We start from the raw sequence: 27,979 nt of genomic DNA, 5'->3' as shown, positions 1-27,979 counted from the left end.
AGAATTTATTTCAAAACATGGTAAAATGTAAAGGTGTATTTACTCATCTGAATAATGCTTTGGCTTGTTATATGAGAGCTGTCTTAAATGTAATTCTCACATTAATACATTAGAAAAATGTCACCTGAAGCTGCCTTTTAAATTATTATTATTATTATTTTTTTTTTGGCCAGTCCTGGGCCTTGGACTCAGGGCCTGAGCCACCATCCCTGGCTTCTTTTTGCTCAAGGCTAGCACTCTGCCACTTGAGGCACAGCGCCACTTCTGGCCGTTTTCCATATATGTGGTGCTGGGGAATCGAACCCAGAGCTTCATGTGTAGGAGGCAAGCACTCTTGCCACTAGGCCATATTCCCAGCCCCTTTTAAATTATTTTTGTAAGCTAATGGTTCTTGATTCATTGTGAGGTTTAAGGACCAAGGTGACAGACTCTTTCATGATAATATATTTAGCAGTGAAGAAATAAGAAATGGGACTGGGCGGGGGGGGGGGGGGGGGCTGGGAATATAGCCTAGTGGCAAGAGTCCTTGCCTCGTATACATGAAGCCCTGGGTTTGATTCCCCAGCACCACATACATAGAAAACGGCCAGAAGTGGCGCTGTGGCTCAAGTGGCAGAGTGCTAGCCTTGAGCAAAAAGAAGCCAGGGACAGTGCTCAGGCCCTGAGTCCAAGGCCCAGGACTGGCCAAAAAAAAAAAAAAAAAGAGAGAGAGAGAGAGAGAGAGAGAGAGAAAAGAAAGAAAGAAAGGGGACTGGGAAATATGGTCTAGTGGCAAGAGTGCTTGACTCATATACATGAAGCCCTGGGTTTGATTCCTCAGCACCACATATATAGAAACTGCCAGAGTGGCACTGTGGCTCAAGAGGTACAGTACTAGCCTTGAGCAGAAAGAAGCCAAGGGGCTGGGAATATGGCCTAGTGGTAAAGTGTTCGCCTCATATACATGAAGCCCTGGGTTCGATTCCCCAGCACCACATATATAGAAAATGGCCAGAAGTGGCGCTGTGGCTCAAGTGGCAGAGTGCTAGCCTTGAGCAAAAAGAAGCCAGGGACAGTGCTCAGGCCCTGAGTCCAAGGCCCAGGACTGGCAAAAAAAAAAAAAAAAAGAAAGAAGCCAGGGACAGTGCTCAGGCCCTGAGTCCAAAAAATAAATAAATAAATAAATAAAATGAAGAAGAAGAAGGAGAGAAGAAGAAATAATTAAGAATATCTGGGAAATTTAAACTCTCATTAGAACTAAAAGTTTAGGCAGCATTTGTGATTAACATTCTACTGATATAGTGAAAGTTTATTTTCTGGAAATTGTATTCAAACAGAGAAAAAGTTCTAGACTCTTGAGACAGCCTAGGATTTTGAGAAAGGCTTGTGCTTTGGCAGGAGTCCAAGAGAGGAAGTGTCTGCATCTGCTGCATTCTAGAAGCCTTCCCCAAAACCACTGTAAGGCAGCCAAAAAAGCAGTGTATTTCACTACTGTGCAGTTCTAGAAGTATCTGGAAACAGCCTTGAGGGAGGAGATTTAGGAATTCTTCCAGACTGTCATCATATCGTGATCTATTTTTTATTGAGGTTCAAGTTAGGGGGAAAGTGAGGTTATTGCTGTTTGGCCTACGTTGAGCCTATTGGTTTAAATGAAGTCATGTGGGAAGAATCTGGTGCCTGCACAAAGAGGAACAAGGTGGCAAGTCCAAGTATCCAATGGAAGTCTATAATAGTATCTGTACTATAATAGTAACTTACTCTCTTGTAAGGGAATTAGACCTGTTTGTGGCAGAGGAGCACAATAAGAATGTTAGCAGTTTTAGCTGGGTGCAGGTGGCTCATGCCTATAAGCCTAGCAGCTCAGGAGGCTGAGATCTGAGGATCATGGTTTAAAGTCAGCCCAGCAGGAAAATCTGTGTGGCTTAAAGTGGTAGAGTGCTAGCTTTGAGCAAAAATGCTCAGGGATAGCATGCAGGCTATAAGTTCAAGCCCCAGGGCTGACCATAAAAAAACATTAGCAGTTTTTTTGGAAATAAAGCCTTTCTGTGGTTTAGTTATCTTTCCATAAAGAATCCTCACTGGGAAATTCCATTCCCAGGGACAGAGAGAGCAAAAGGACAGAAGGGCTTTGCTAGCAGTAAAAAGAAAGGGAAAGGAAGAAACCAGAGTTGATGGCTCAACCATGTAGTCCTTGCTACTTGGAAAATGGAAATTAAGGTGTTTTTTCTTTTGTTGTTGTTTGTTTTGCCAGTTCTGGGGCTTGGACTCGGCCTGAGAACTGTCCCTGGCTTTTTTTTTTTTTTTTTTTCTCAAGGCTAGCACCCTACCTCTTGAGCCACAGCACCACTTCCTGCTTTTTCTGTGTAAGTAGTGCTGAGGAATTGAACCCAGGGTTTCAAAGATGCTAGGCAAGCACTCTACCACTAAGCCACATTCCCAGCCTGGAAATTGAGGTTTGAGGCCAGTTTGGACATAAACGTTCTTTTTTTTAAAAAAAATAATTCATTGTCAAAGTGATGTACAGAGGGGTTACAGTTTCATATGAAAGGCAGTGGGTACATTTCTTGTACAATTTGTTACCTCCTCCCTCATTTCCCTCTCCCCCTTTCTCCCCCCCCCCCCATGAGTTGTTCAATTGGTTGATACCAAATGGTTTTGTAAGTATTGCTTTTGGAGTCAGTTGTCTTTTATCCTTTATCTCTCGATTTTTATATTCTCTTTCCCTTCCCTAGTTCTAATACCAGTATATACAGTATCCAGGGTCCTCAGATGACATACAGTGATAGCTGGACATACAAGTTCTTGAGATTCCTCAACCAGTAGCTGGGTGTGATGATGGGTGCTTGTTTATCTATCCTAAGCTATTGGGGAAGCACAATGGCAGGTACACTGGTGTGCCTGTCATCAGAATGATGAAGGGAAGCACAAATAGGCAAATAGTAGTCCAGGCCAGCCTGGGCACAGAGTGAGACTCTATCTTAAAAATAACTAATACAGGCTGGGAATGTGGCCTAATGGTAGAGTGCTTACCTAGCCTAGCATGCATGAAACCCTCTCTTCGATTCCTCAGCACCACATAAACAGAAAAGCCAGAAGTGGCGCTGTGGCTCAAGTGGTAGAGTGGGAGCCTTGAGCAAAAAAGAAGCCGGGGACAGTGCTCAGGCCCTGAGTTCAAGCCCCAGGACTGGCAAAAATAAATAAGAGTGACTGGCAGAATGGCTCAAGTGGTAAAGCGTTTTTTTTTTCTTTTCTTTTTGTCGTGAGGCTTGAACTCTGGGCCCCGAGCTCTTCAGCTCAAGGCTAGTGCATTACCACTTAAACCACAGTGCCACTTCCAATTTTCTGGTGGCTTATTGGAAGACTTGTGGACTTTCCTGCCTGGGTTGGCTTTGAACCTCAATCTTCAGATCTCAGCCTCCTGAGTAGCTAGGATTACAAGCCTGAGCTGTCAAGCCCTGCTCTTAAGCACCATCTTAACAGACGTGAAGCTCTGAGATCAAACCCTGGTGCCACCTCTCTCAAAAAAGTAGCATTATTGAGATAAAGTTCATATACAGCTTACGCATTTAGTATTCTTGACTCAATATTTTCCCAAAGATTAACAATCGGTCACTTCAGTTATAGAACATTTTCAGGTTTCATCTCAAAATCCTCAACCTTTAATTGAATTTATTCAAACTGTATAGAGGAAAAATGGCACAAGTTAGGAATTTTAAAGATTAATCAGAAAGTTCTGAAATATTTTTGTTTGCTTTAAAACATTCTAACATCTAGGGGCTGGGGATATAGCCTAGTGGCAAGAGTGCCTGCCTCGGATACCCGAGGCCCTAGGTTCAATTCCCCAGCACCACATATACAGAAAACGGCCAGAAGCGGCGCTGTGGCTCAAGTGGCAGAGTGCTAGCCTTGAGTGGGAAGAAGCCAGGGACAGTGCTCAGGCCCTGAGTCCAAGGCCCACGACTGACCAAAAAAAAAAAAAAAAACATTCTAACATCTATAAAACCACCAGTAATATTTAAATTATTACAATAAGTACATGTTATAAAGTGTTATAATAAAGTATATGACTTAGCTCTAAATCACAGGGAAAGATTACTTTTTCAGACTGCATAAAAAGTCACCACTGTTTAGTTACTCATTGTAATAGAACTAAGGAAAAGCAAGTAGGTTGACTGTGTGTGCTTGGATTCAGGGACTGGGTGTTGTATGTACCTAAGCTTTTCTGCTCAAGGCTAGCACTCTGACACTTGAGCCACAGATTGTCTTCTGGCTTTTTGGTAGTTTATTTTAGATAGGAGTCTCACAGAGTTTTCTGCCCAGGCTGGCTTCAAACCGTGATCCTTAGATCTCAGCCTCCTGAGCAGATAGGATTATGCCTGACTGGGTTGACTTTATTTTTGCTTTCTTTTTTTTATGGTCCTGAGGAATCGAACCCAGGGTTTCGTGCATGTTAGGCAAGCACTCTGCCAGTAAGCCACATTCCCAGCACTTGACTTTATTTTTAAGACTGTTTTCCAATAGTAGCAAACATGTCCATTTTTCTCTGTTTAAAAACATCAAGGCAGTATTCTATATGAAAACTAAGAAATTAACTATAGGATTGCTGAATCAGTTTGTACAGATTAATTGAATCAGTTTGTACAGACTAACATCAATTCTATAGGCAACCATGGAGCCTAACTTTTTTTGTTCCTGGGAATAGTAGGTAGCCATTCCTTTTTTTTTTTTTTTCCTAACAGCCATATTTTTCTTGTAGGTGTGTGAACCTGTAAACTTTGTCTTCTAAGATGATTTGGTATATTGTACTTGTTGGGACACTACTTCCCAGGTCTCTGGCCCATCCAGGATTTTTTACTTCAATTGGTAAGTCTTACCTATTTTTTAAAAATTTATACTGTTTTGCATTTTAAAATGCTAAATTTTTAGTATTTTTAGATCAGTGAAAACATGTAAGTATTCCCAAAGACGGAAGTATTTATTGGTTTACTCTGTGCTCATCTAAAAGGGTCCTCATATATGTAGATATATATGTATAAAATTTGTTTTTCTTTAAATTATTTTAATGTTATTTTAAAATTATTTTTAAATGTTTTGTTTCTCTTTAAATTACTTTGTTATTTTAAAAATATTATAAACCAACCTACTTTCCTTCCTTCCCTCCCTCCCTCCCTCCCTCCCTCCCTCCCACCCCCACAGCGCCCCCCCCCCCCCCCATCCTGGGGCTTGAACTCTGGGCCTGGGCTCTGTTCCTGAGCTTCTTTTGCTCAAGGCTTATGCTCTACCACTTGAGTCTCAGTGCCACTTCTGACTTTTTTCGAAGTTGTTTGTTGGAGATAATAAGTCTCACGGACTTTCCTACCCAGGCTAGTTTTGAATCGTGATCCTCAGATCTCAGCGTCCTGAATAGCTAGGATTACAGATGTGAGCCACCAGTGCCCAGCCTAAATATTATTTTCTAACATGCTTTTTCCATTTGAGAATTCATTGTGAGCCAGGTGTTGTGACTCGTACGTGTAATATTAGCTACTCAAAAGGCTAGGATCTGAGGATCTCAGTTCAAAGTCAGCCAGGCCGACAAAGCCCCAAGACTCTCCTATTAAACAGCAGAAAGCCAAAAGTGGATGTGTGGCTTAAGTGGTAGAGCACCAGTTTTCACCAGAAAAATCCAAGTGGAGCACAAGGCTGTGAGTTGAGGCTCCAACACACAAGAAAACAAGAAAAAAAAAAAGAGTGGAGAGGTAATAATGAAGAAACATTGAAAACACAATTTGCTAACATAATCCAGGCTTGTAAAATTAAGTAGCTTGAAAACTAGAACTGGAACACATGATCAGAGAAATTTGGCTTTCAGTTAAATCCTCCCATAGGATGAAACGTTTTCAGTTCTTCTTATACTAAAATACTTATGTTAATGACTATGAATATTTTGATAACCTTATTTTTTTCTTTCCATTATAGGTCAGATGACTGATTTGATTCATACTGAGAAAGATCTAGTGACTTCTCTAAAAGATTATATTAAGGCAGAAGAGAGTAAGTTAGAGCAAATAAAAAAGTAAGTAACATATGTGTTATTTACTATGACTGATCTGTGTGTGTGTGTAATTTTGGCTAAAAATTCTTTGAGGAGAATGAAAGTAATCTGACACTCTTGCAAAAAAGCCAATTAAGTGTCTAAAACAAGGCTATAGAAACATGATCCTGGGGCTAGGGATATATGGCCTAGTGGCTAGAGTGCCTGCCTCGTATTCATGAGGCCCTGGGTTCAATTCCCCAGCACCACACATACAGAATATGGCCAGAAGTGGCGCTGTGGCTCAAGTGGCAGAGTACTAGCCTTGAGCAAAAAGAAGCCAGGGACAGTGCTCAGGCCCTGAGTCCAAGCCCCAGGACTGGGCTAAATAAATAGATAGATAGATAGATAGATAGATAGATAGATAGATAGATAGATAGATAGATAGAAAAAGAAAAAGAAACATGATCCTAAGCCTAGGCCAGAAATCATGTATGTCTTAGTGACAACATCTTAGGGGAGGAGAGATTGAGTTTAGGCTCACAGTTTTAGATTCAGTCCTTTATGGGTGGAAGGACTCAAAAGAGCTCACTTCGCAGCAGTCAGGAGACAGAGTGCCTCCATTACCTGCCACCCCTTCCCCTTTTACTCCGTCTAGGACCTGAGCCTATTGGCATGGTGTTGTCCACATCCAGGGTAGGTCTTCCTTTCTTAATCATCTCTGGAAATTGTTTCACAGACACACCCAGAGGTTTGCTTTACTAATCTCTTAGAGATTCTCAGTTTAATCAAATTGAAAATAAAATTTAGCCATGTAATATTGTCAAGATTAACCATACAGTATTCAAGAACATGGAATAAAATAAGGATATGAATGGACATGAGAAATTGGCTGACAATTTTTAAAGTGGTGCTAATATCTTCTGTCCTCCTGTAATCTCTCCAATCTACCTACCTGCTGGAGCATTTTTCCAGATCGACTTATCCTTCACTCCTAGGGTTTCCACTGTAGAGTTTATGGCAATAAGTATAATTAGTAGACGGTTTTTCTGCTGTTAATTTTGTTGACTTAGGTTCATAGTCATTTCTGACTTGAAAATTTTTGTCCTATAATAAGTACCTCAGAATTGAAGCTTTTATTTTAAAATATAGTTTTTGTTTCTTAATGGAGGCACTATTGTCTAAACTAAAGTGAGTTTAGTGGCATGTACCCATACTTCTAGCTACTCAGGAGGTTGGGCAAGAGAATAATTTGTGGCCAGCCCGATCATTAAAAAAATTTTTTTGAGCTAGGCATAGTGGCTCTCTTCTGTAATCCTAGCTACTTTGGAGTCTGGGATCTGCTGGAGGTTTGAGACCACCCCAGGCAAAAAGTTTCTGACACCCCATTTCAATCAATAAAAATTAGGTTTAGCGATAGATGCCTATCACCTGAGCTGCACGGGAAATGTAGATAAGATTGTGGTTCAGGCAAAAAGAAAAAATTGATGTTAAAAAGAGTAAGAACAAGGGTTGGGAAAATGGCCTAGTAGCAAGAGTGTTTGCCTCATATACAAGAAGCCCTAGGTTCAATTTCTCAGCACCAAAAAACCCACACAAAAACCGAGAAAAAAACAAAAAGCCCCAAGAAGGTGTAGGTATAAGTTATAATTCACAAGCCTTTAATCTCATCCCTTTTTCCCAAGTGCAAAATTGTGTTTTCCATTATTAAATGTATATTTACTGTATTTTTATCTTCTGCAGATGGGCAGAGAAGTTAGATCGGCTAACTAGCACAGCAACAAAAGATCCAGAAGGGTTTGTTGGGCATCCTGTAAATGCATTCAAGTTAATGAAACGACTGAACACTGAGTGGAGTGAATTGGAGAATCTGGTCCTCAAGGATATGTCAGATGGTAAGTCTAATTATGAGCCAGCTTTTTTTTGGTAAGTTCAGTTTCTAGTACATCAAGTGTTTAGTATTGTGATTGAATTATTGTTGGGGTGCATTTGGTTTGACTAGAATTAGTTTGGTCAAGATTCTGAATTCTTTGAAAAAAGTAATTTCTGCTAATGGTAACTACCTTGGTGATTTTTTTTCAAGTGTAAAGAAATGAATACTCAGCATATAGTTTCTTAGGGTGAAGTAATTTTTATTTTAGGATTACTTCCAGTATGTCAAAACTGTATGAAATTTTAGTTTTTATAATACTAGTAGTACTATAAAAGAAGTAACAGTTCTACGTACTGTTTTTGTTGTTGCTTTGTGCTATAGTACTGGAGCTAGAATTCATGGCCTGGGTGCTGTCTCTTAGCTTTTTTGCTCAAGGCTAGTGTTCTACCATTTGAGCCACATATTTACTACTTCTGGCTTTTTTGAATCTCACAAACTTTTTTGTCTTGGTTGGCTATTATCCTTAGACCTCAGCCTGCTGAGTAGTATAATAGGTCACTGGTATAATGTAGTATTATATAAAAGTAATATAATGAGCCATTGATGCTTGGCACTAGTATTTTGAGTTTAGGATTGTTTTACTTAATGTAGGCCATAAAGTGAAAATCTGAGGCTACAGATATCAATAACAAGTGTAAGTGAAATAAAATTGTAGTTGGAATAAATATTGAGGTGTATAGATACTTTACCAACAGACACAGAAAGTAGCCTGGAATTTCAAGGAGTAAAAGGATTAGTACAGAGTGGAGGCTTAAATATTTGTTAAAAAATGAAGGCACCTTCCCTCATTCTGCCTCCTTATCCCCCAACCCCAAAGAAAGGAGAGAGCTACCAGGCACCAATGGCTCATGCCTGTAATCCTAGCTACTCAGGAGGCTGAGATCTGAGGATTGAAGTTCAAAGCTAGCCTGGGCTAGAAATAGAAAGTCCATGAGATTCTTATCTCCACTTAACTACCAGAAAACTGGAAATGGCATTGTAGCTCAAGTAGTTGAACACTAGCTTTGAACTGAACTGTTCAGGGACAGCCCAGACACAGAGTTCAAGCCCCATAACTACCGCCCCCCCCCCCAAAAAAAAAAGAAAAGAAAAAAAGTAGAGAGCTGAGCCTAGCTATAGATTAAATACTCCTATGGGTATTTAGTGGTGTTTATAAACAGTGAAATAAACTGGTAATTTGCCCATATCTATCATTTTGCATTCTGCAGTTTTGGTTAACTGTAGTCTAAAAATACTAAATGGAAAATTCCAGTTTATACTTTTAAACTCTGTGCCTTTTTCCCCTTTCCTTTCCTCTTGTAGTGGTACCATGGTTTAAACTCAGGGTCTCCTGATATCTCACATACCTTTTTTGCTCCCACCTGGCACTCTGCCACTTGAGCCACATCTCCAATCTAATTGTATGTCTAAGTAGTATGATGAAATCTCACACTATATGCCCTGTCTTGCATGGGATGGGGAATCATTCCTTTGTCCTGAACATCCACATACTACCTGTTCCTAGTCACTTAGTAAGTAGCCTCTCTGTTCTGAGATCATTGCTGCATTGTCATAGTGCATTGTGTTCAAATTGAACACAAATGACCAAAAAGAGTTTTAAGTAAACAAGTGAAAGTTTTTTAAAAAGGTGAAGTTCTTAGTTTATTAAAAAATGAAAAATAAATCATATGCTGAAGTTGCTAAGGTCTCCAGTAAGAATGAATTTTCTAGACATGAAATTGTGAAAAATAAGAAATTTATTCAAGTTTTACTGTTGGACCTCAAGTTACAAAAGATGTAATAATCACAGTGCATGGTACTAAGTTAAGAAAGAAAACACATTAAATTTATGTATATATGGTAAACATACACATGTGTTATATATATAGTTCATTACTGTCCATGATACTTTGGTAGTTTAGAGTGTATATTTTTGGGTAAAGGGGCCACTACTGTATTATGTGTTGGGATCTGGACGATCCCTTTCTCCCCCCACGGGGAGAATGGTAACCACAAACTCTATGAAAGAGCACTCAGCCTGGCCCTCCGCCAGCGGAAGGCCAAAGGCGTGCTCACATGGGCAAGCGCTAAGTTGAGGACGGGTTGCTGAAGCTTCCCCTCCCCCCAGTCCCCCCACATGTTACCGAGGGCGGAGGCGAAAAGGAAGGCATCAGGGACACGCTGCGGTGGTGGAAAGCGTCTCAAAGACTTTAATATGGAAGGGCACTTATATAGAAGTAATGGCGGGAAAGAAAGGGGGCTGGCCAAAGGGTCAGTCATAGGCTAGGGGTCACGTTCATCAAGTGACATCACGAAACTTCCCTTTGTGGGCGGGACAACCCCATCATGGTGGCACGCACGTTTTCACCTCCCAAGGGGTGGAGGCCAGAAGGTGGGAGGGACTTCCATTGTCCCAAGGCTGGTGGAAGGGCAGCCTTTCCCAGGCCATAATAATCCCCAACATTATGTATAGGAAAGGAGACCATAAAGAGAAAAGTAGTAAGTACCTGTGAATGCTTTATTGCTGTAAGAGGGAAATAAATACCTGTGATTATTTTCTGTACTATATAAAACCCTGGCAATATTTGTAAGGAAATACACATCTGTCTACTGTTTTTCACTGTTCACACTCCTCCCATCCATACAATGATCCATTCATTCAGTCATCCATTTATTCAAAAGTAATGACCTCTGTAGTTCTTTTATGATGTTAACATTGAGATTTTAATCTGTGGTAGTTATCCCATAATACAATAATACAATTTTTTCCATCTTGTTATTAGGAAGGACTTTAAGCAATGTCTTAGGTTTTGTTTTGAGGTATAAGAAACATTTGTCTTTTTGCTCAAGGCCAACACTCTATCATTTGAGGCACAGCGCTACTTCTGGCTTTTTCTGTATATGTGGTGCTGAGGAATTGAACCCAGGGCTTCATGCATACTAGGCATGCACTCTACCACTAGGCCACAGTCCCAGCCCCCGCAGATAGCATTTTGAGTGACTTAATATTAGAATGGGGTTAGTAAAATTGAACAAGGGTATATCAAATCTCATTCAATATATTTCCTTGTTCTTTATAAATTTTAATTATACAGTAGAAAATAATAGATCTTGAAAAATCCTCATAAAGACTGAAATCCTCATAAAGATGCTTACAAGGTTCTATAGCCCCTCTCATCCTTTTTTTTTCTTTTCAAGGCTTTATCTCTAACCTAACCATTCAGAGACAATACTTCCCTAATGATGAAGACCAGGTTGGGGCAGCCAAAGCGTTACTACGACTCCAGGACACCTACAATCTGGATACAGATACTATCTCGAAGGGTGATCTTCCAGGTATGATCATTCTTGCAGTATATCAGATGCCTGTTGCCTAGCCCTTCTATTCAGTTTACTAGGAAATGTTAGTATAGAAGTATCTTTAAGATTTTAAAGTATAATTTGTTTCATAGTCTTTTTTTTTTTTTTTTTTTGGTTGATCATAGAACCTGAACTGGGGCCTGGGCATGGTCACCCCTGAGCTCTTTTGCTCAAGGCTAGTGCTCTACTACTTTGAGACACAGTTCTATTTCCGGTTTTCTGGTGGTTAATTGCAGAGAAGAGTTTCATAGATTTTTCTGTCCAGGCTGGCTTTGAACCTTGATCCTCAGATCTCAATCTCTTGAGTAGCTAGGATTCTAGAAGTAAGCAACCAGCTTCTGCGTGTTTCATAGCCTTTGAGAACAAAAATACCCTCCTTTTCTCTAAGACTAATAGTGGTGTAGTGGTGGATATGCTCCTAAATTGTAACTGAAAGCTCATACCTATTATGACTAACTAAAGTTAGGTAATTTTTTTTAGTGTGTAAGAAAAAAGCACAAGCATTTTCCCAGAATTTTTAAGAGCATCTCTAGTAATACCTAATTGCGTTATGTATTATAAAACTAAAGGAATTGACCAAGTTTGTATGTTCAGTAATTAAAAGCCAAGATGTTCTGTAAAGACAGTTGTTACAGTATTTTATAGTATAAATCATCCTTCTTTCTGACTTATTTTTGGAAAAATTCCCTTTTTAAGTTATGTCAGATATTTTTTTCCCCAGGGCTTGGGCTCAGGGCCTGGGCACTATCCATGAGCTTCTTTTGCTCAAGGCTAGCACTCTACCACTTGAGCCACAGCACCACTTATGGGTGTTTTTTTTCTGTTTTTGTGGTACTGTGGAACCCAGGGATTCATGCATGCTAGGCAAGCACTCTTAACACAACCACATTCTCAACCCTATCTCTGATTTTATGATTGTTTCTCTTAACTTTTTTCTGAGTCCTTTACTGTCTGTCTTCTGTCATTAACTATCACCCAGAGAAATAAAATATGTTGTTTCTATATTTATACTGAAGTTGGTAAGAATGAAAAGGAGAATGAGTTGTTCATAGCTGTTTATAAAGGTGTTTTTGCTCATCTCCCTTTTTTGGAGATGAAGATGTCAAGTGGTAAAACTCAGCCTGGCATATTATAAAATAGAATTTCTATGAAACTGAAATACTTCTGAAATGTACAAGTGTGTTTCACTCTTCTGGAACGATGATTTCTAGTGCAATTTTGATTTAGTTTCAGAACTTAACATTCAAAGGAAAGTATTATTAGGTAAATTGTATTGATTGTTTGGATCTAATTTTGCTATTTTTCCTCAAGCTTTTTTCATGTCACAAAGAGCCTTTCAATTTTGTTTATAAGACATGAAAAGAGCACCATAGAACCTGACTTTCTCCTTTATATTGTTTTTTGAAGATCTTATTTTGGAAAAATATCAAACTTCATACACACACACACCATCCCCCCCAAATGAAAGTAATAACACAATCAGTGAGCATCAGATATTTTTTATTTTTTGCTAGTATTGGGACTTGAACTTGGGGCTTTTAGCACTTGTTTAGCTTTTTTTTTTTTTTTTGCTCAAGGCTAGCACTCTGCCACTTGAGCCACAGTGCCACTTCTGGCCGTTTTCTATATATGTGGTACTGGGGAATTGAACCTAGGGCCTTATGTATGCAAGGCAAGCACTCTTGCCACTAAGCCATATTCCCAGCCCTTGCTTAGGTTTTTCATTAAGGGTAATGCTCTACCACTTGCACCACACCTCGACTTCCAAGTTTTTGTTGGATAATTGAAAGTAAGAGTCTTCAGATTTGACTGCCCAAGTTGGCCTCAAACTGTGATCCTCATATCTCAGTATACTTAGTAGATAGCATTACAGGTATGAATGGTGCCTGGTGCTCAGTTGTCATTTACAGTTGGTTTTCTTGGTTGTCTGTCAAATCTTTATTCCTTTCATTTCTCCTCCTTCCTCCTTTTTCCTCCTTTCTCCCTCCTCTTCCTCCTTCCTCTATCCCACCCCACCCCACACACTGCCCCCATAGTCACTTGGGAAACCTAGTTGTTTGTTGTTAGTTCAGTGTAATACACTCAAATTCTGTAGTTGGAAGATTTCTTTGGTAATATTTAAAATTGTTCTAACTTCCGTGTTTCCTACAAATTGGTTAGACCTAGAGGTTGTTAGATTCATGTTGTTTTTAAAATTAGCTCCATAGGTGGCGCTATGAACTTTGAATTGAATTGCATGACTCCTGGTTTAAATCTCACTACATTTTTTTGTGATGCTGATGGATTACAAATGGGTTCAGGGGTTGAGAGCCTAATACCTACTTATAATGCACTCCCTGAGTTTCATCAGTTTGTGAACTAATTTATTAGAGGGGTGCTAAATTACTGATTTTCTTTTTTCTTTTGGTCATCTCATTCTAATTTGGTTAGCTGGAGTTTTATAATCAATTCTTTGAGAAACTAGTTACCCTGAACTATAGTTTATACAGGAAAGGCAGGATTAATCCTTGATTCTTTATCAGTTTTCAGAGTAATAAATTTATGCCCTAATAACTTTCTGTAATGATGATTAGTGATCTTTAAGATATCATGAATTCATGGATCTGTATATACTACTGTATATATATTCGGCATTTCAGCCCATTCTTTTTTGGCGGGGGTGTGGGGGGGCTTGAACTCAGGGCTTGTGTGCTGTCTCTGACCTCCTCTTTTTTTTTTTTTTTCTTGCTCAAGGCTTGTGCTCTACCACTTAAGCCACAGCTCCACTTCTGGAGCTTTGAGATAGTTTGAGGTAAAAGTATTATGGACTTTTCCTGCCCAGGCTGGCTTCCAATTGCATCCTCAGATCTCATCTTCCTGAGTAATTAGGAGTATAGGTGTGAGCCACTAGCACCCAGCTCTCATTATTTATTTTAACGTTGAGATTATCCAGATTTTAGTTAGTGGGAACTTCTTTATGTTAGCTCATTATTTTTATCTTTTTGTGATGATCGTACTATTTATTTATAACAAGGAAACTTATTTGAGACCCCAAGGTTAAGCCCTAGTGCCACCAGGATAAAAAGGTGCAAAAACAGATCATAAAATGGAAAAAATAATTGATTTTTAAGTGATAAATTGTATACAAAAGTGTGTAAAAATTCAAAGCAATAATAAAAGCAACTGCATGGTTGTTTCTTTTTTTGAGGGGAGGGTCCTGGGGCTTGAACTCAGGGCCTGGGCTCTGTTCCTGAGTTCTTATGCCCAAGGCTAGTTCTCTACCACTTTGATCCACAGCTTCACTCTGGTTTTCTGGTAGCTAAAGAGTCTCAGGAACATTCCAGCCTACATAAATGGTAGATGTACACAAAAAGATACTCAACATGATTTGTCATTAGGGAAATGAAAATCAAAGACATGATGAAATAACACTTTATTCCCACCAGAATGTCTTAATGAAAGAGGATGTAGTACTAAGTATCAGCAAAGTTGTAGAGAAAATATACAGTTGGCAGGAATGCAAAATGATATAGCCACCTTGGAAAATAGTTTAGCAATTTTTCAAAGTGTTAAAGCAGAATTGCCATAGGATCCAGCAGTTTCACTGATACATATATTCTCAGTACATGGAAACAAATCTCCATAGTGTTCATAGTAGCAGTGTGTATAAAAGCCAAGGAACCCAAATGTCCATACACTGATAAAATATAGTCTGCCTATACAGTGTATTATTTGGCAATGAAAGGATGATACAACATGGATGAACCTTGGAAACATACTGAGTAAAGTGTTTAATCACAAAATTGACATCTTGCATGGCTCCATTTATATGAAATGTTCAAAGTAGGTAAATCTGTAGAGATAGAAAGTGGTTGTCTAGGGTTGGGGAGCTAATGGATAGTAATGGTTGGTGACAGGATTGTGTGTGTGTGTGTGTGTTTGTACCAGTATTGGGGTTTGAACTCAGGGCCTGATATTCTTGTTAGGCTTTCTTACTCAAAGCTGACACTCTATCATTTGAACCACACCTTGTTCCTGGGATTTTTTTTAGGGTAATAAAAATTATATTGTGGTAATTGTTACATAACTGAATATACTAAGAATTATTATAATTTTTAATGAACTCAGTGACATTTAAATTATGTATCACTTATACCATTAAAAAAAAACTAGTCAACAGGTTTGCCTCTCTTTGTATACATCCATCTCTTGCCTAGATTATTGATCAGTAATAACATATATTTCATGTGATTTCTGCTATATTAGAGAATGGCCTATTTCAACTTAATCATTTTTATTTTACATTGATGGCTGCTATGTCTTGGATTCTTTAGGTGTCACGTGGCTACATTGCTTTTTAGATTTTTTCTTTGTCTATAAAAAACAGGGGGCTGGGAATATGGCCTAGTGGCAAGAGTGCTTGCCTCATATACATGAAGCCCAGGGTTCGTTTCCCAGCACCACATATATAGAAAATGGCCAGAAGTGGCGCTGTGGCTCAAGTGGCAGAGTGCTAGCCTTGAGCAAAAAGAAGCCAGGGACAGTGCTCAGGCCCTGAGTCCAAGGCCCAGGACTGGCAAACAAACAAACAAACAAAAAAAACAGATAAATTTACTTTTTCTACCTCAGCATTTTTGTAAAGTTTGAATGAAAGTGAAAGGCTGGGAATATAATATGGCTTAGCGGTAGAGTGCTCACCTTGCATGCATGAAGCCCTGGGTTCTATTCCTCAGCACCACATAAACAGAAAAAGCCAGAAGTGGCACTGTGACTCAAGTGGTAGAGTGCTAGCTTTGAGCAAAAAGAAGCCAGGGACAGTGCTCAGGCCCTGAGTCCACGCCCCAGGACTGGCAAAAAATAAAATAAAGCAAAGGAAAGTGAAATAGAACTTTTAAGTACAGAATACTATGAAGATTCCTAAAGTTCTCTGTATTTTCTTTTCACAGGAGTAAAACACAAATCTTTTCTAACAGCTGAGGACTGCTTTGAGTTAGGCAAAGTGGCTTATACAGAAGCAGATTATTACCATACAGAACTGTGGATGGAACAAGCACTAAGGCAATTGGATGAAGGCGAGGTTTCTACCATAGATAAAGTGTCTGTTCTAGATTATTTGAGCTATGCGGTATACCAACAGGGAGACCTGGATAAAGCACTTTTGCTCACAAAGAAGCTTCTTGAACTAGGTATGTTATTTGAGCCTAATTTAGATTATATTGAGGATATGTATTATTTGTGTGTCCATCCATCCATATACCTTTAGAGATTTGTTTGAAGTCAAGAACCTTATCTGTTAGACATACTTTGTCCTCTCACTGTTTATTCACAGTAAATGGCTACTGACTTTTCTCCCCTAATAGTGCTGTAGTGGCGACTGCATTCTTCCACTCTCCAGGAAGTTCAAAATTGGATCTAATCTAACTAGTCAAAAATGTTTTCTTAGCCTATTGCCCTATTAAATGCTAACCAGTTTCTTTTGAAGGATGTTACTGGTTTATTGCCCTTAATATTCAAATATTTCAAAGTGTGATTTTAAGAGAAATTTTACCACTAGTGCTTTGAACAGAGATGGAATATTTTTCTAAGTATGATTCAAGGACCATATGCATCATAATTACCTGGGTACTTGGTAGAAATGATATTCAACCTATTAAGTAATAATCTTTGGAAAATTGAATCCCAGAGCTTATACATTAATAAATTTAGGTAGCCTTTTGTGTATTATGAAGCTTTAAAACTTTTAAGATGGGTTTTTTTTCCTATGTATAGGAAATATGTATGTGTAAGTTTGAAAAGTCAGTTCAAAAGTATGGATCATCTAAAAGTGAAGGTTTTTTTGTTTTGTTTTTTTTCTGGTCCTGGGGCTTGAACTCTGGGCTTGGGCACTTTCGCTAAGTTTCTTTTTTTCAAGGCTAGCGCTCTTACCACTTGAGCCACAGCACCACTTCCAGCTTTTTCAGAGCAGTTTATTGGAGATAAAGAGTCTCATGGACTTTCCTGCTTGGGCTAGCTTCAAACTATAATCCTCAAATCTCCTGAGTTAGGAGTACAGGCATGAGCACTGGCACTCTGGCAAAAGTGAAGTTTGGCTGATTGGCTTATTTCTTAGGTGAATAAATGGAGATACAAGTTCAAATAGTTTTTTTTTGCTTTCAATATTTTCTAGTGAACTCTCTTCCTGATTTATAATGTATCTTGTACTCATTGTAAAACTCTGTTAATACAGAAAAAGATACAGAAACCACAAACCAGTCACCCAAAGATACCCTTTTGTGTCACTGTAGTATATACTTCCTTCCTATACATGGACACTTTCCCTTTTACAAAATAGGTTTTTATGATGTATATACTGTGAATATTCTGAAGAATAAGACATGCTTACACTCTAGGGCTCTAGGGTTAGATTTCCTTTTTTTTTTTTTTTTTTGGCCAGTCCTGGGGCTTGGACTCAGGGCCTGAGCACTGTCCCTGGCTTCTTTTTGCCCAAGGCTAGCACTCTGCCACTTGAGCCATAGCGCCACTTCTGGCCTTTTTCTATATATTTGGTGTTGAGGAATTGAACCCAGGGCTTCATGTATACGAGGCAAGCACTCTTGCCACTAGGCCATATTCCCAGCCCTAGATTTCTTAAATACCTTAATGTCACAGTGACATGTCTGTTTAACTGGTCTGCAATTTTTATTTTTATCTATGTGGTGGTTTGGATTATTTTCTTGTCTAGATGGGTGGTGTAGTTCTCTTTTCCTTTACTAAAAGGTAGCTTAAAAATTATCACTAGGAATTCTGAGGCAGTTAGTGGATTTTGGCTTATTTGAAAATTACATCTTTAGTTTCTTTTTTTCTTCTTAGAAATTTGGTGCTGAAACCAACTCATTCTCAGACATAAACGGTTCTATATTTATAATGTATCTGTGATAAGTGTTTTTGAACTATATATGTTGTGACTACATAGTGATTACTTATGATTGCCTTTCAGACTCAGAAAAATCTTTTCATTGCTTGAAATAAGTATAGGATGAGTAAGATTTTAAGATGTATTTGACATCAAATTGAGCCTAGTTTCTTTGGCTTACTATAAGTTCTCAAAGAGAAGCAATAATTGTTGCCTTGGAATAAAAGGCTGTTTATATCTCCAGAACTGTTTTTATACAGGAAGATTCTATGTCCTGGTTTACTTGAGATAGTACTAGTTCATATATATTGTATGTATGTTTATTGTATAATGTTTATTAGTGCTTTCACTCTCAAAAGCATCTTGATTTAGAAAATAAAAGAATGGTCTCCTATATATTACTGTAGTCTTTTGTTTGACTCTAAACTTACCTATATGAATATACTTTATATTTCTTGTACTAGATCCTGAACATCAAAGAGCTAATGGTAACTTAAAATATTTTGAATATATAATGGCTAAAGAAAAAGACACCAATAAATCTACTTCAGATGATCAGTTTGATCAGAAAACTACACCAAAGAAAAAAGGGATTGCTGTGGATTACCTACCAGAAAGACAGAAGTACGAAATGCTGTGCCGTGGGGAGGGTATCAAAATGGTAAAGTGGAAAAGTCAATTGTGTGTGTGTGTGTGAGTGTGTGTGTTATGTGTTTGTACATAGTTCTAGAGAGCCTGAGAGTTCTTCTGTATTTAAGCCTACGTGAAAAAATCAGAATATTGTATAAACTGTAATAGTCCACATCACCTTGTTTTGTATGTCACACTTAACATGCTCCATTTGTTTTGCAAGCTCTTCAGACATCAGTAGATAATTAGGTCCAAACAAGAAAAATCCTATTTAAAATTAAAACATTGAACATTAGTGTTTTTTAAGACTTCTTGGAGCTTTCTTTTTTTTTTTTTTTTTTTTTTGCTACTCCTGGAGCTTGAACTCAGGGCCTGAGCACTGTCCCTGGCTTCTTTTTGCTCAAGGCCAACTTGAGCCACAGTGCCACTTCTGGCCTTTTCTATATATGTGGTGCTGAGGAATTGAACCTAGGGCTTCATGTATATGAGGCAAGCACTCTTGCCACTAGGCCATATTCCCAACCCCTTCTTGGAGCTTTTTATTTTATTATTTTTTTTGGCCAGTCCTGGGCCATGAACTCAGGGCCTGAGCATTGTCCCTGGCTTCTTTTTGCTCAAGGCTAGCACTCTGCCACTTGAGCTACAGCGCCACTTCTGGCCATTTTCTGTATATGTGGTGCTGAGGAATCGAACCCAGGGCCTCATGTATATGAGGCAAGCACTCTTGCCACTAGGCCATATTCCCAGCCCATTCTTGGAGCTTTTTAATAGCAATGTGCATTATGATATACATTGTTTTCCCAAAAGTAATTGGATTATGGGTGGTATCATTTGTTTGGGACTGGTGTTCAGTTGAATAAAGGCTCAGGTTGGTGGCTCAAGCCTATTATCCTACCTACTTAAAAAGTAGAGATCACAATGCCAGAAAAGAGTACTTTACAGACTGAGATCTAAGAATCTCAGTTTGAAGCTGGCCATGGCAGGAAAATCAGACTATTCTCCAGTTAACTACCAAAAAACCAGAAGTGGATGTATGAGTGAGCTCTAGCCTTGAGCAAAAAAGTCAGGGACATAATCTTGCCCCTGAATTCAAGCCTACGTCTGGTATATGTGCACACACACACACACACACACACACACACACACATAAAACAACAACAATAACAACAACAAACCACTGCAAAGCTAGGTGCTGGTGGCTACTGCTTAAAATCCTAGCTACTCAAGAAGCTGAAATCGGAGGATCAAGGTTTAAAGCCATCCTGGGAAGAAAAGTCTACTGGACTGTTGGGTCTAAAGTGTTACAGTACCAGTGTTGAATAAGAAAGTGGAGAGAGAGAATGAGGCCCTGAGTTTAATCCATAGTACTGGTACCCTCAACATTTTAAAAAATAATTTTCAGCCAGGCACTTGTGGCTCGCACCTGTAATCCTAGCTACTCAGGAGGCTGAGATCTGAGGATTGCAATTCAAAGCCAATGTGGGCAGGAAAGTCTGTGAGACTCTTATCTCCAATTAACCATCAGAAAACCAGAAATGGCACTGTGGCTCAAGTGGTAGAGTGCCAGACTTGAGCTGAAGAGATCAAGCATAGCACCCAGGCCCAGAGTTCAACCCCAAGGCTGACCAAAAAAACAAAAAAAGTAATAATAGTTTTTTAAAAGCTGGTGCAAAAAGGGGCTGGAGGCACCTTAAGTGGTAGAGCAGCAGCATCAGAGTTCTGAATTCAATCCCAGTACTGCAAAAAAAAAAAAAGGTGAATTTTTAGACTAAATATAAACAATTGTGAAGTACTTTTTCTTCACTAGTAACTAAAGTTTGAACATAAATACTTTCATAGCTGGATCTCTCTGTCTATTGAGGTGCTGAGGCTAGGCTTTATGCTTTGATATTGATGAGTGTTGTCACCCTAACCAATAACAGCAAAACAAGAATATATCTTTGTTGGTACTTTGGGACCTATTGAACACATGTAAAGAATAATAAATTTTGTTAGACTTTTTTTCATTTTCAAATACTTTAGTAGGTATGTTAGTCAGCTTTTAACTACTGTGACAAAAACACCTGGGATTAACAAAAGGAGCAAAGATATATTTTGGCTCCTAGGTTCATAGATTTCAGTGAGTGGTTTGTTCACATTATTGGTTTGGGCTTGTGGCAAGCCTAACATCATGAAGTAGAGAATGTAGTAAAACAGACTAGTAGTTTCATCTTATGGTGGCCAGGAAGCAGAGAGATTTAAAGATGGGGTTTTCTATATGTCCCTCAAGGTACACCCACGGTAGACTTTGACTAGGCCTAATTCTTGGTGGTTCTGCCACCTCCTAAATACCACATGCTGATTGACCAAGCCTTTAAGTACATCTAGATCCAAACTTTAATAGTATTTATCTCTTAAAAATAAGGACTCAAACACAAAGCCATATGAAACCTAAAAAAATTCACAATACTTCCATGGCAACATCAAATTTCTAACTAAGCAGATTTGTGTGTATGTGTGTGTGTGTGTGTGTGTGTGCATGTGCTTGCACCAGTCCTAGGGCTTGAACTCAGGGCCTGGGCACTGTCCCTGAGCTCTTTTGCTCAAGGCTAGCACTTTACCCTTGAGCCGCAGCTCTACTTATGGCTTTTTTGGTGATTAATTTGGAGATTAGAGTCTCACAGACTTTCCTGCCTCAGATCTCAACCTCCTGAGTAGTTAGGATTACAAGCATTAACCACCAGTGCTCAGGAAGCAGATGGGCTTTTTCTTTGTTTGTTTTGCTTTTTTGCCAGTCCTGGGCCTTGGACTCGGCCTGAGCACTGTCCCTGGCTTCTTTTTGCTCAAGACTAGCACTCTGCCACTTGAGCCACAGTGCCACTTTCTATATATGTGGTGCCTGGGAATTGAACCCAGGGTTTCATGTATATGAGTCAAGCACTCTTGCCACTAGGCTACTCTCCCTTTCTTAACTTGCTCTTAATAGCTTTTAAAGAAATCAGCAAGTAGGACTATTGGTACAAAACAGAAGCCTGATAATTTACCAGTTTGTCAATGAGACACATACATGTCAACTCTGCCCATAATATGTGTAACATTTTTTTTACAGATGTTTAAATTTATTTTGTTATATAGAAGACTTAATTGACATAAAGCTTTATATTTGGCCCTAAAGTGCATGAGTAAAAAAATGAATTATTATGTTATATTACTTAATTAAAATTAATCATTCTTTCCTCATATTTGATGTACTTAGAAGAATCAAAAGTTGGGCAGGCTAATGAGTGCCTATAATACCAGCACTAAGGAAGCTGAGGCAGGAAGATCATGAGTTCCAGGCTAGCCTGGTTATATACCAAGACCCTGAGCTGTTGCCTTCCAAAAAAAAACACCAAACAAGGAGTCAGCAATATAATGACTTATTACACTGATATACATATATATGTGTGTGTATATATATATATATACATATATATTGAAAGGAACATTTCATTGTTCGATATTTACAACTTTAATGCAGGAATGGTTAAAAAGGAAGTCCTGTCTTTTTACTTATTCTTAAGGTGTCCTATCTCTCCCACTCAAAAGAAGTTTTTTTTTTCAGGGCTCTGGATTTACCCAGTGCCTCCCACATCCTAGACAAGTGATCTATTGCTGTGTGACACCATCAGCCCCTAGGAATCATTAATATGATTATTTTTTATTCTAAGATTCATGTTTGATGCAAAATATTTGCAGTATACTACCACTTTTGTATATTCTAGTAACACTGCATATGCTAGCGTATTTTTTTTCTTATCTACACGGGATAATTATTAAAAATATTATTACTCTTAATATATTTTTCATTTTTTTAGACTCCACGAAGACAAAAAAGATTGTTTTGCCGTTACCATGATGGAAACAGAAACCCTAAATTTATTCTGGCTCCAGCCAAGCAGGAAGATGAGTGGGATAAGCCTCGAATTATTCGTTTCCATGATATTATTTCTGATGCAGAAATTGAAATTGTCAAAGATCTAGCAAAACCAAGGGTAAATTTAAATTTTTTTCCTCAATTTACTGTACATCTCTGTTAATTTCTCCTTTGTAAGATGACAGGTTAACATATATACATATATAAATTTTTTTTTGTGTGTGCCAGTCCTGGGTCTTGAACTCAGGGCCTGCACTTCTGGCTTTTTTCTGTTTATGTGATATTGAGGAATTGGACCTAGGGCTTCATGTATGTATGCTACCACTAAGTCACATTCCCAGCCCCCCCTTTTTTTTTGATAGTTTATTGGAGATTAGAGTCCCACAGACGTTCCTGCCCAGACTGGCTTCAAACCACTATCCTTAGGTGTTTCAGCCTCCTGAGCAGCTAGGATTAACAGGCATGAGCCACTGGTACCTGTCTGGAGAACTATGTTATATTATTTTGTAGTTTTTATCTTAGATATCACTCAAAGCTCAACTTTTTCATATCTTATAATATTTGGATTATTTTAATTCCCTTTTAGGCACATTAATATTAGGAACCTATAATTAGTCATAAAAGCATCATGATAATTTTTAAATGTTGATGTCATTTAAAAATTCTGATTTTAATCTACATTATTTTAGTAAGAAAAATCATGTAATGTGAATTAAACAGTGTAATGTGCATTAAAGCTAATCCTGTGTGTGAGAATGTAGGAGACTATGCTCTTGCCTTTTACGATCATCTTGCTCTTAAATACTTCATTTTATTGATAATAAAATATAAACTATCACTAGGCATATTTTTGCTTTCTTATTACACAGAGTTCAAGGTAGTGAATATTTTTTAGGCTTTGTAGATCAAATAGTCTCTGCTACAGTTATTCTGTCATTATAGTGTAAAAGCAGCCCAAGAAAATAGTTAAATAAATGAGTAGGCTATAGTCCAATGAAATTTTAATTCTAAAAATAGGTGGCAGCTGAATTTGGCCCAATGGGTTTGCTGATTCTTATTATAACCATAAAATGGAAATATCTCAATATCTTATTTGAACTTAGAATTTTTATTTTCCAAATTAGTAATTTTCAAGTTTTAAAAATTATTATTAAATATTCCAGCTGGGTGCTGGTGGTCCATGCCTATAATCCTAGCTACTCAAGAAACAGATCTGAGGGTTGATGTTTGAATTCAGCCCTGGGCAGGAAAGCCCGTGAGACTCTTTATCTCTAGTTTACCAGCAAAAAGGCAGAAGAACAACTGTGTCTCAAGTGTAGACTACTAGTCTTGAGCACAAAAGCTCAGAGACGGGCTGGGGATATAGCCTAGTGGCAAGAGTGCCTGCCTCGGATACATGAGGCCTTAGGTTCGATTCCCCAGCACCACATATACAGAAAACGGCCAGAAGCGGCGCTGTGGCTCAAGTGGCAGAGTGCTAGCCTTGAGCGGGAAGAAGCCAGGGACAGTGCTCAGGCCCTGAGTCCAAGGCCCAGGACTGGCCAAAAAAAAAAAAAAAGCTCAGAGACATTGCCCAGGCCTTGAGTAAGCCCCAAGACTGGCACAGTAGGAGGCTGAGATCTGAGGATCATTGTTGGAAGCCAGCCAAGGGTAGGAAAGTCGGTGATAACTCTTTATCTCCAATTAACCACCAGAAAACTGGAAGTGGCACTATAGCTCAAAGTGGTAGAGCATCAACCTTGAACAAAAGAGCTCAGGGACCACATCCAGGCTGAGTTCAAGCCCCATGATCTACAAGAAAGAAAGGAAAAAAATATTTTTTTTAAAGAAAAATATTTTATTGTAAAAAACAAGATTGGTCTAATGCATATTGGTGATAAGGTAATCCTTTTAACACTGCCAGTCAGAATGCTACTTAATATTTGTATCATACTCTTCTTTTAAATTTCTATTTTAGTCTCTTGTGATTAGCAGACAGTTTACCACTGTCAGTTTAATATTCATTAAAAATTCCTGTCTTGATCTTTTTTTTTTTTTTTGCCAGTCCTGGGGCTTGAACTCAGGGCCTGAGCACTGTCCCTGGCTTCCTTGAAATTCCTATCTTATACTCAAGAATGTAGTGTTTTGGGCTGGGAACATGGCCTAGTGGCAAGAGTGCTTGCCTCCTACACATGAAGCTCTCGGTTGATTCACCAGCACCACATGTATGGAAAACGGCCAGAAGGGGCGCTGTGGCTCAGGTGGCAGAGTGCTAGCCTTGAGCTGGAAGAAGCCAGGGTCAGTGCTCAGGCCCTGAGTCCAAGGCCCAGGACTGGCCAAAAAAAAAAAAAGAATGTAGTGTTTTCAAAGTAAGGCTTATTTGTTGCACTTTGGATGTTCCCCAACCCCTGTGATTTCCTCAAATATGAAATAGGGGGAACCCAACTGCATAATTTGTGATAGTAGGGGCTATGTTTGTGCTTTGCACTGGTAGAGTGCTTGTCTAGCACTGTGGCTCAGTGGTAGAGTGCTAGCCTTGAGCAAAAAGAAGCCAGGGACAGTGCTCAGGCCCTGAGCCCAAGCCCCAGTACTGGCAAATAAAAAGACAATTCTGTCTCAGATTGAGAGCTTATAGTATTTCATTCATTCATTCATTCATTCATTCATTCATTCATTTATTTATTTATTTAAGCTTGGGTGCTCTCTCCCTGAGCCTCTGTATGCTCAAGCCTAGTGCTCTGCCACTTGAGCCACGGTGCCACTTCCGGCTTTTCTGTGATTAATTGGAAGATAGTCTTGTGGATTTTCCTGCCCAGGCTGGCTTTGAACCATAATCATCAGATCTCAGCCTCCTGAGTAGCTAGGATTATAGGTGTGAGCCACCGGCAACTGGCTCATTCTCTCAGTTTTTTAATAGTCTGAAGTAATTGCCTTGCTTCTCATCTTTTTCCTATTGTCTTTAAAATTCCTAAGTTCTTTACATTTGCCTTTTTGCTAACAACTGTTTTTTTTTGTGTTTTTTTTTTACTGTATATGTTGAGTAGACATCTTGAAAGGATAAAAGATTGACCATAAAGCAAATTTTAAACAGTATTAGCCCTTGGAAACAGTTCTACCATGAAGATTTAAAATTAGAGGTTTTAGAGAACATTAATTACAAATAGCCATTCTTATAACAAATTACACTTCAAATTTTAGAAATTTTCCTTTATTGTCATATCCTCTAACCACTGAAGAAATATAATTTGCAGACTTTTGTTGGTGTATCCTCTATTCGTGCAACATAAAAACAAGTAAATTTTTTAAAAACACAAATATCTAAAAAAAAATACACTTCAAGGCCCAACCAAGGTGACTGGAAGTATATGGTTCTATTTTCTCTATTTGCATTTCTTTGTTGAAAGAAAAGAAACCCAGCATTCTAACTGGTTAGATAATTGTGATTCAGTTTTTGTCTTGTAATGCAACTATTCTGATGGTTGGCTCCACAGCTGAGGCGAGCCACCATTTCAAACCCAATAACAGGAGACTTGGAGACGGTACATTACAGAATTAGCAAAAGGTAAGAGATGTGTGTGCTGCATATTTTGCCATCTAATGAATGCTTTGTACATCCTACAGGATTTTTTTTCGTTTAAGGGTCATTTTCAGTCTCCAGCTCAAGTGGCCGCCTCATACATAAATAGGACAACACAAAGACTGCTTTGTGTTTCACAGGTTTTTTTCCTTAAACTAGAAGTTCGATAATATGTAATGAAGTTCTTTTAATATGTGGTCTGTTACATTTAAGGAATTAATATACTTGTATTTTTCTAAGGATCATGTATCATATCCAGGAAACTACTTGATACTTGTTTACTTTTTCCCTTTGTTGCTAAAATGGGAAATAAACTTCTCAGAAGTCTTTTCTCATACAATTCTCCGACAGTCACCAGTCCTGCATTGATTCTTCTTATCCTTCATGGTGATTGTATTAACATTTGTTCCAGCATTTGTCCTTAGCTTATACAATATCATTGTCATTATGGAGTATTTTGTATTCCTGTTGGATTTTAGTTTTGAAAACCTGGTGACTCAGTTGGCTATGAAAAGAACAGAGTTAACGTTCAGAACTCAGTCTACAAACTACTTGTGAACTCAGTTGCCTTTTACTTGGCAGAGAAACTGAAAAAAAGTTTTATCTTGGTGAGAGTTTTTAAGAAAGAAATGAATTTAAAGAGACAAATTTTTACTTTCAAAATATTTGAAGAACATTAAATTTCTAGTTCTGGGAAAGTTCCTGTGAAACTCAGTGCTATAAGTCATTTACATACAGCATGAAATGATTTTTTTTTAAGTGAGAGGACAATAAATCTACAACAAATATCTCATACTATTTTTCTCTTACTTAGAAGTGGTTGTTCTTACTGCCACATTTCTAAATGTTTTTGCTGATTTGGAAACATTACCTATCACTAGGGCCAATCTGAATCCTTCCAATCACCTGTGGCTTGGCAAAACAAAACAAAACAAAATGAACAAAAGTCCAAAATTGCCTGCTACTGGATTTTAAGTCCTCGTCCTTTCTCTCTCTCTTTTTTTTTTTTTGTTTTGTTTTGTTTTTGTAGCTGAGCCGAGCTACAGTACATGACCCTGAGACTGGAAAATTGACCACAGCCCAGTACAGAGTGTCTAAGAGGTAAGGGAGCAATGGAGAGACCTTTAGTCATATTTGAATTATTGTCTTCTTGAGAATCTTAATTTCTGCAGAATACATAGTTTAGTTTCTAAACTTTGGCTTTTAGGAATGGGTATGCCAAATGGTGATATCTATACTTGAATTTTCATGATGGATCAGTAAGCAGACATGGTTATGGGTTATTTAATAGACTATTAGGTTACAAAATAGCTGATGAGGCTTCCCAGACCCTGTAAATGAAATTGTACTTTATATTGAAGTAAGAGACGTTTCCAAAGATTCCTTACAAAACAAGGCCTAATTTGGACTCCCTTGTAAAGCAGGAGTTTACTATAAAATAAATACTTTGAATCAATACATAATAAAGCCTTTTCAAGTCAGTTTGAAATTATTTGCTTTTATAGTGTTAAAAAGAATTTAATGAGCTGATATGTTAGTAAAATAACATTTAAAAATAGATTACGCTGTAACTTAGAAAAAAAGCTTATAGAATTGAGGTGTAATGAGTTAATTATTCCAATAGAATTCCTTTTCTATTGGCTTACTTACATGAAAAAGGTTTCTTTGCTATCTTAAAAATGAAAATAGAAATATAATTGCACTAAATACTTTTTAATTCTAAACCTAAGTAATATTTAGCCATATTTAAAACCAAATACAAA

General features: G+C 38.3%; 1 protein-coding gene across 6 annotated transcripts in view; it reads left to right on the top strand.

The window, feature by feature from the left end:
* Positions 1-27,979, top strand: part of P4ha1 (prolyl 4-hydroxylase subunit alpha 1) — a 61,444-nt gene that overhangs the window by 17,130 nt on the left and 16,335 nt on the right. For 4 of the 6 annotated variants that reach the window (XM_048339005.1, XM_048339006.1, XM_048339003.1 and 1 more), the window contains exons 2-9: positions 4,736-4,842; positions 5,938-6,034; positions 7,736-7,887; positions 11,103-11,240; positions 16,190-16,429; positions 18,600-18,796; positions 22,602-22,778; positions 26,131-26,201. In XM_048339005.1, the coding sequence (XP_048194962.1) occupies positions 4,767-4,842; positions 5,938-6,034; positions 7,736-7,887; positions 11,103-11,240; positions 16,190-16,429; positions 18,600-18,796; positions 22,602-22,778; positions 26,131-26,201 (1,148 nt within the window). In that variant the 5' untranslated portion in view covers positions 4,736-4,766. Of the gene's footprint in view, positions 1-4,735; positions 4,843-5,937; positions 6,035-7,735; positions 7,888-11,102; positions 11,241-16,189; positions 16,430-18,599; positions 18,797-22,601; positions 22,779-26,130; positions 26,202-27,246; positions 27,318-27,979 lie in introns of all 6 variants that reach the window. The other 2 variants (XM_048339004.1, XM_048339007.1) reach the window with 2 other exon arrangements.

This window comes from Perognathus longimembris, chromosome 2 (assembly GCF_023159225.1).
Source record: "Perognathus longimembris pacificus isolate PPM17 chromosome 2, ASM2315922v1, whole genome shotgun sequence".
NCBI classification, from domain to species: Eukaryota; Metazoa; Chordata; class Mammalia; order Rodentia; family Heteromyidae; genus Perognathus; species Perognathus longimembris.
The sequence above is the reverse complement of the archived record's forward strand: the minus strand, read 5'-3'. Positions and strand labels throughout refer to the sequence as shown.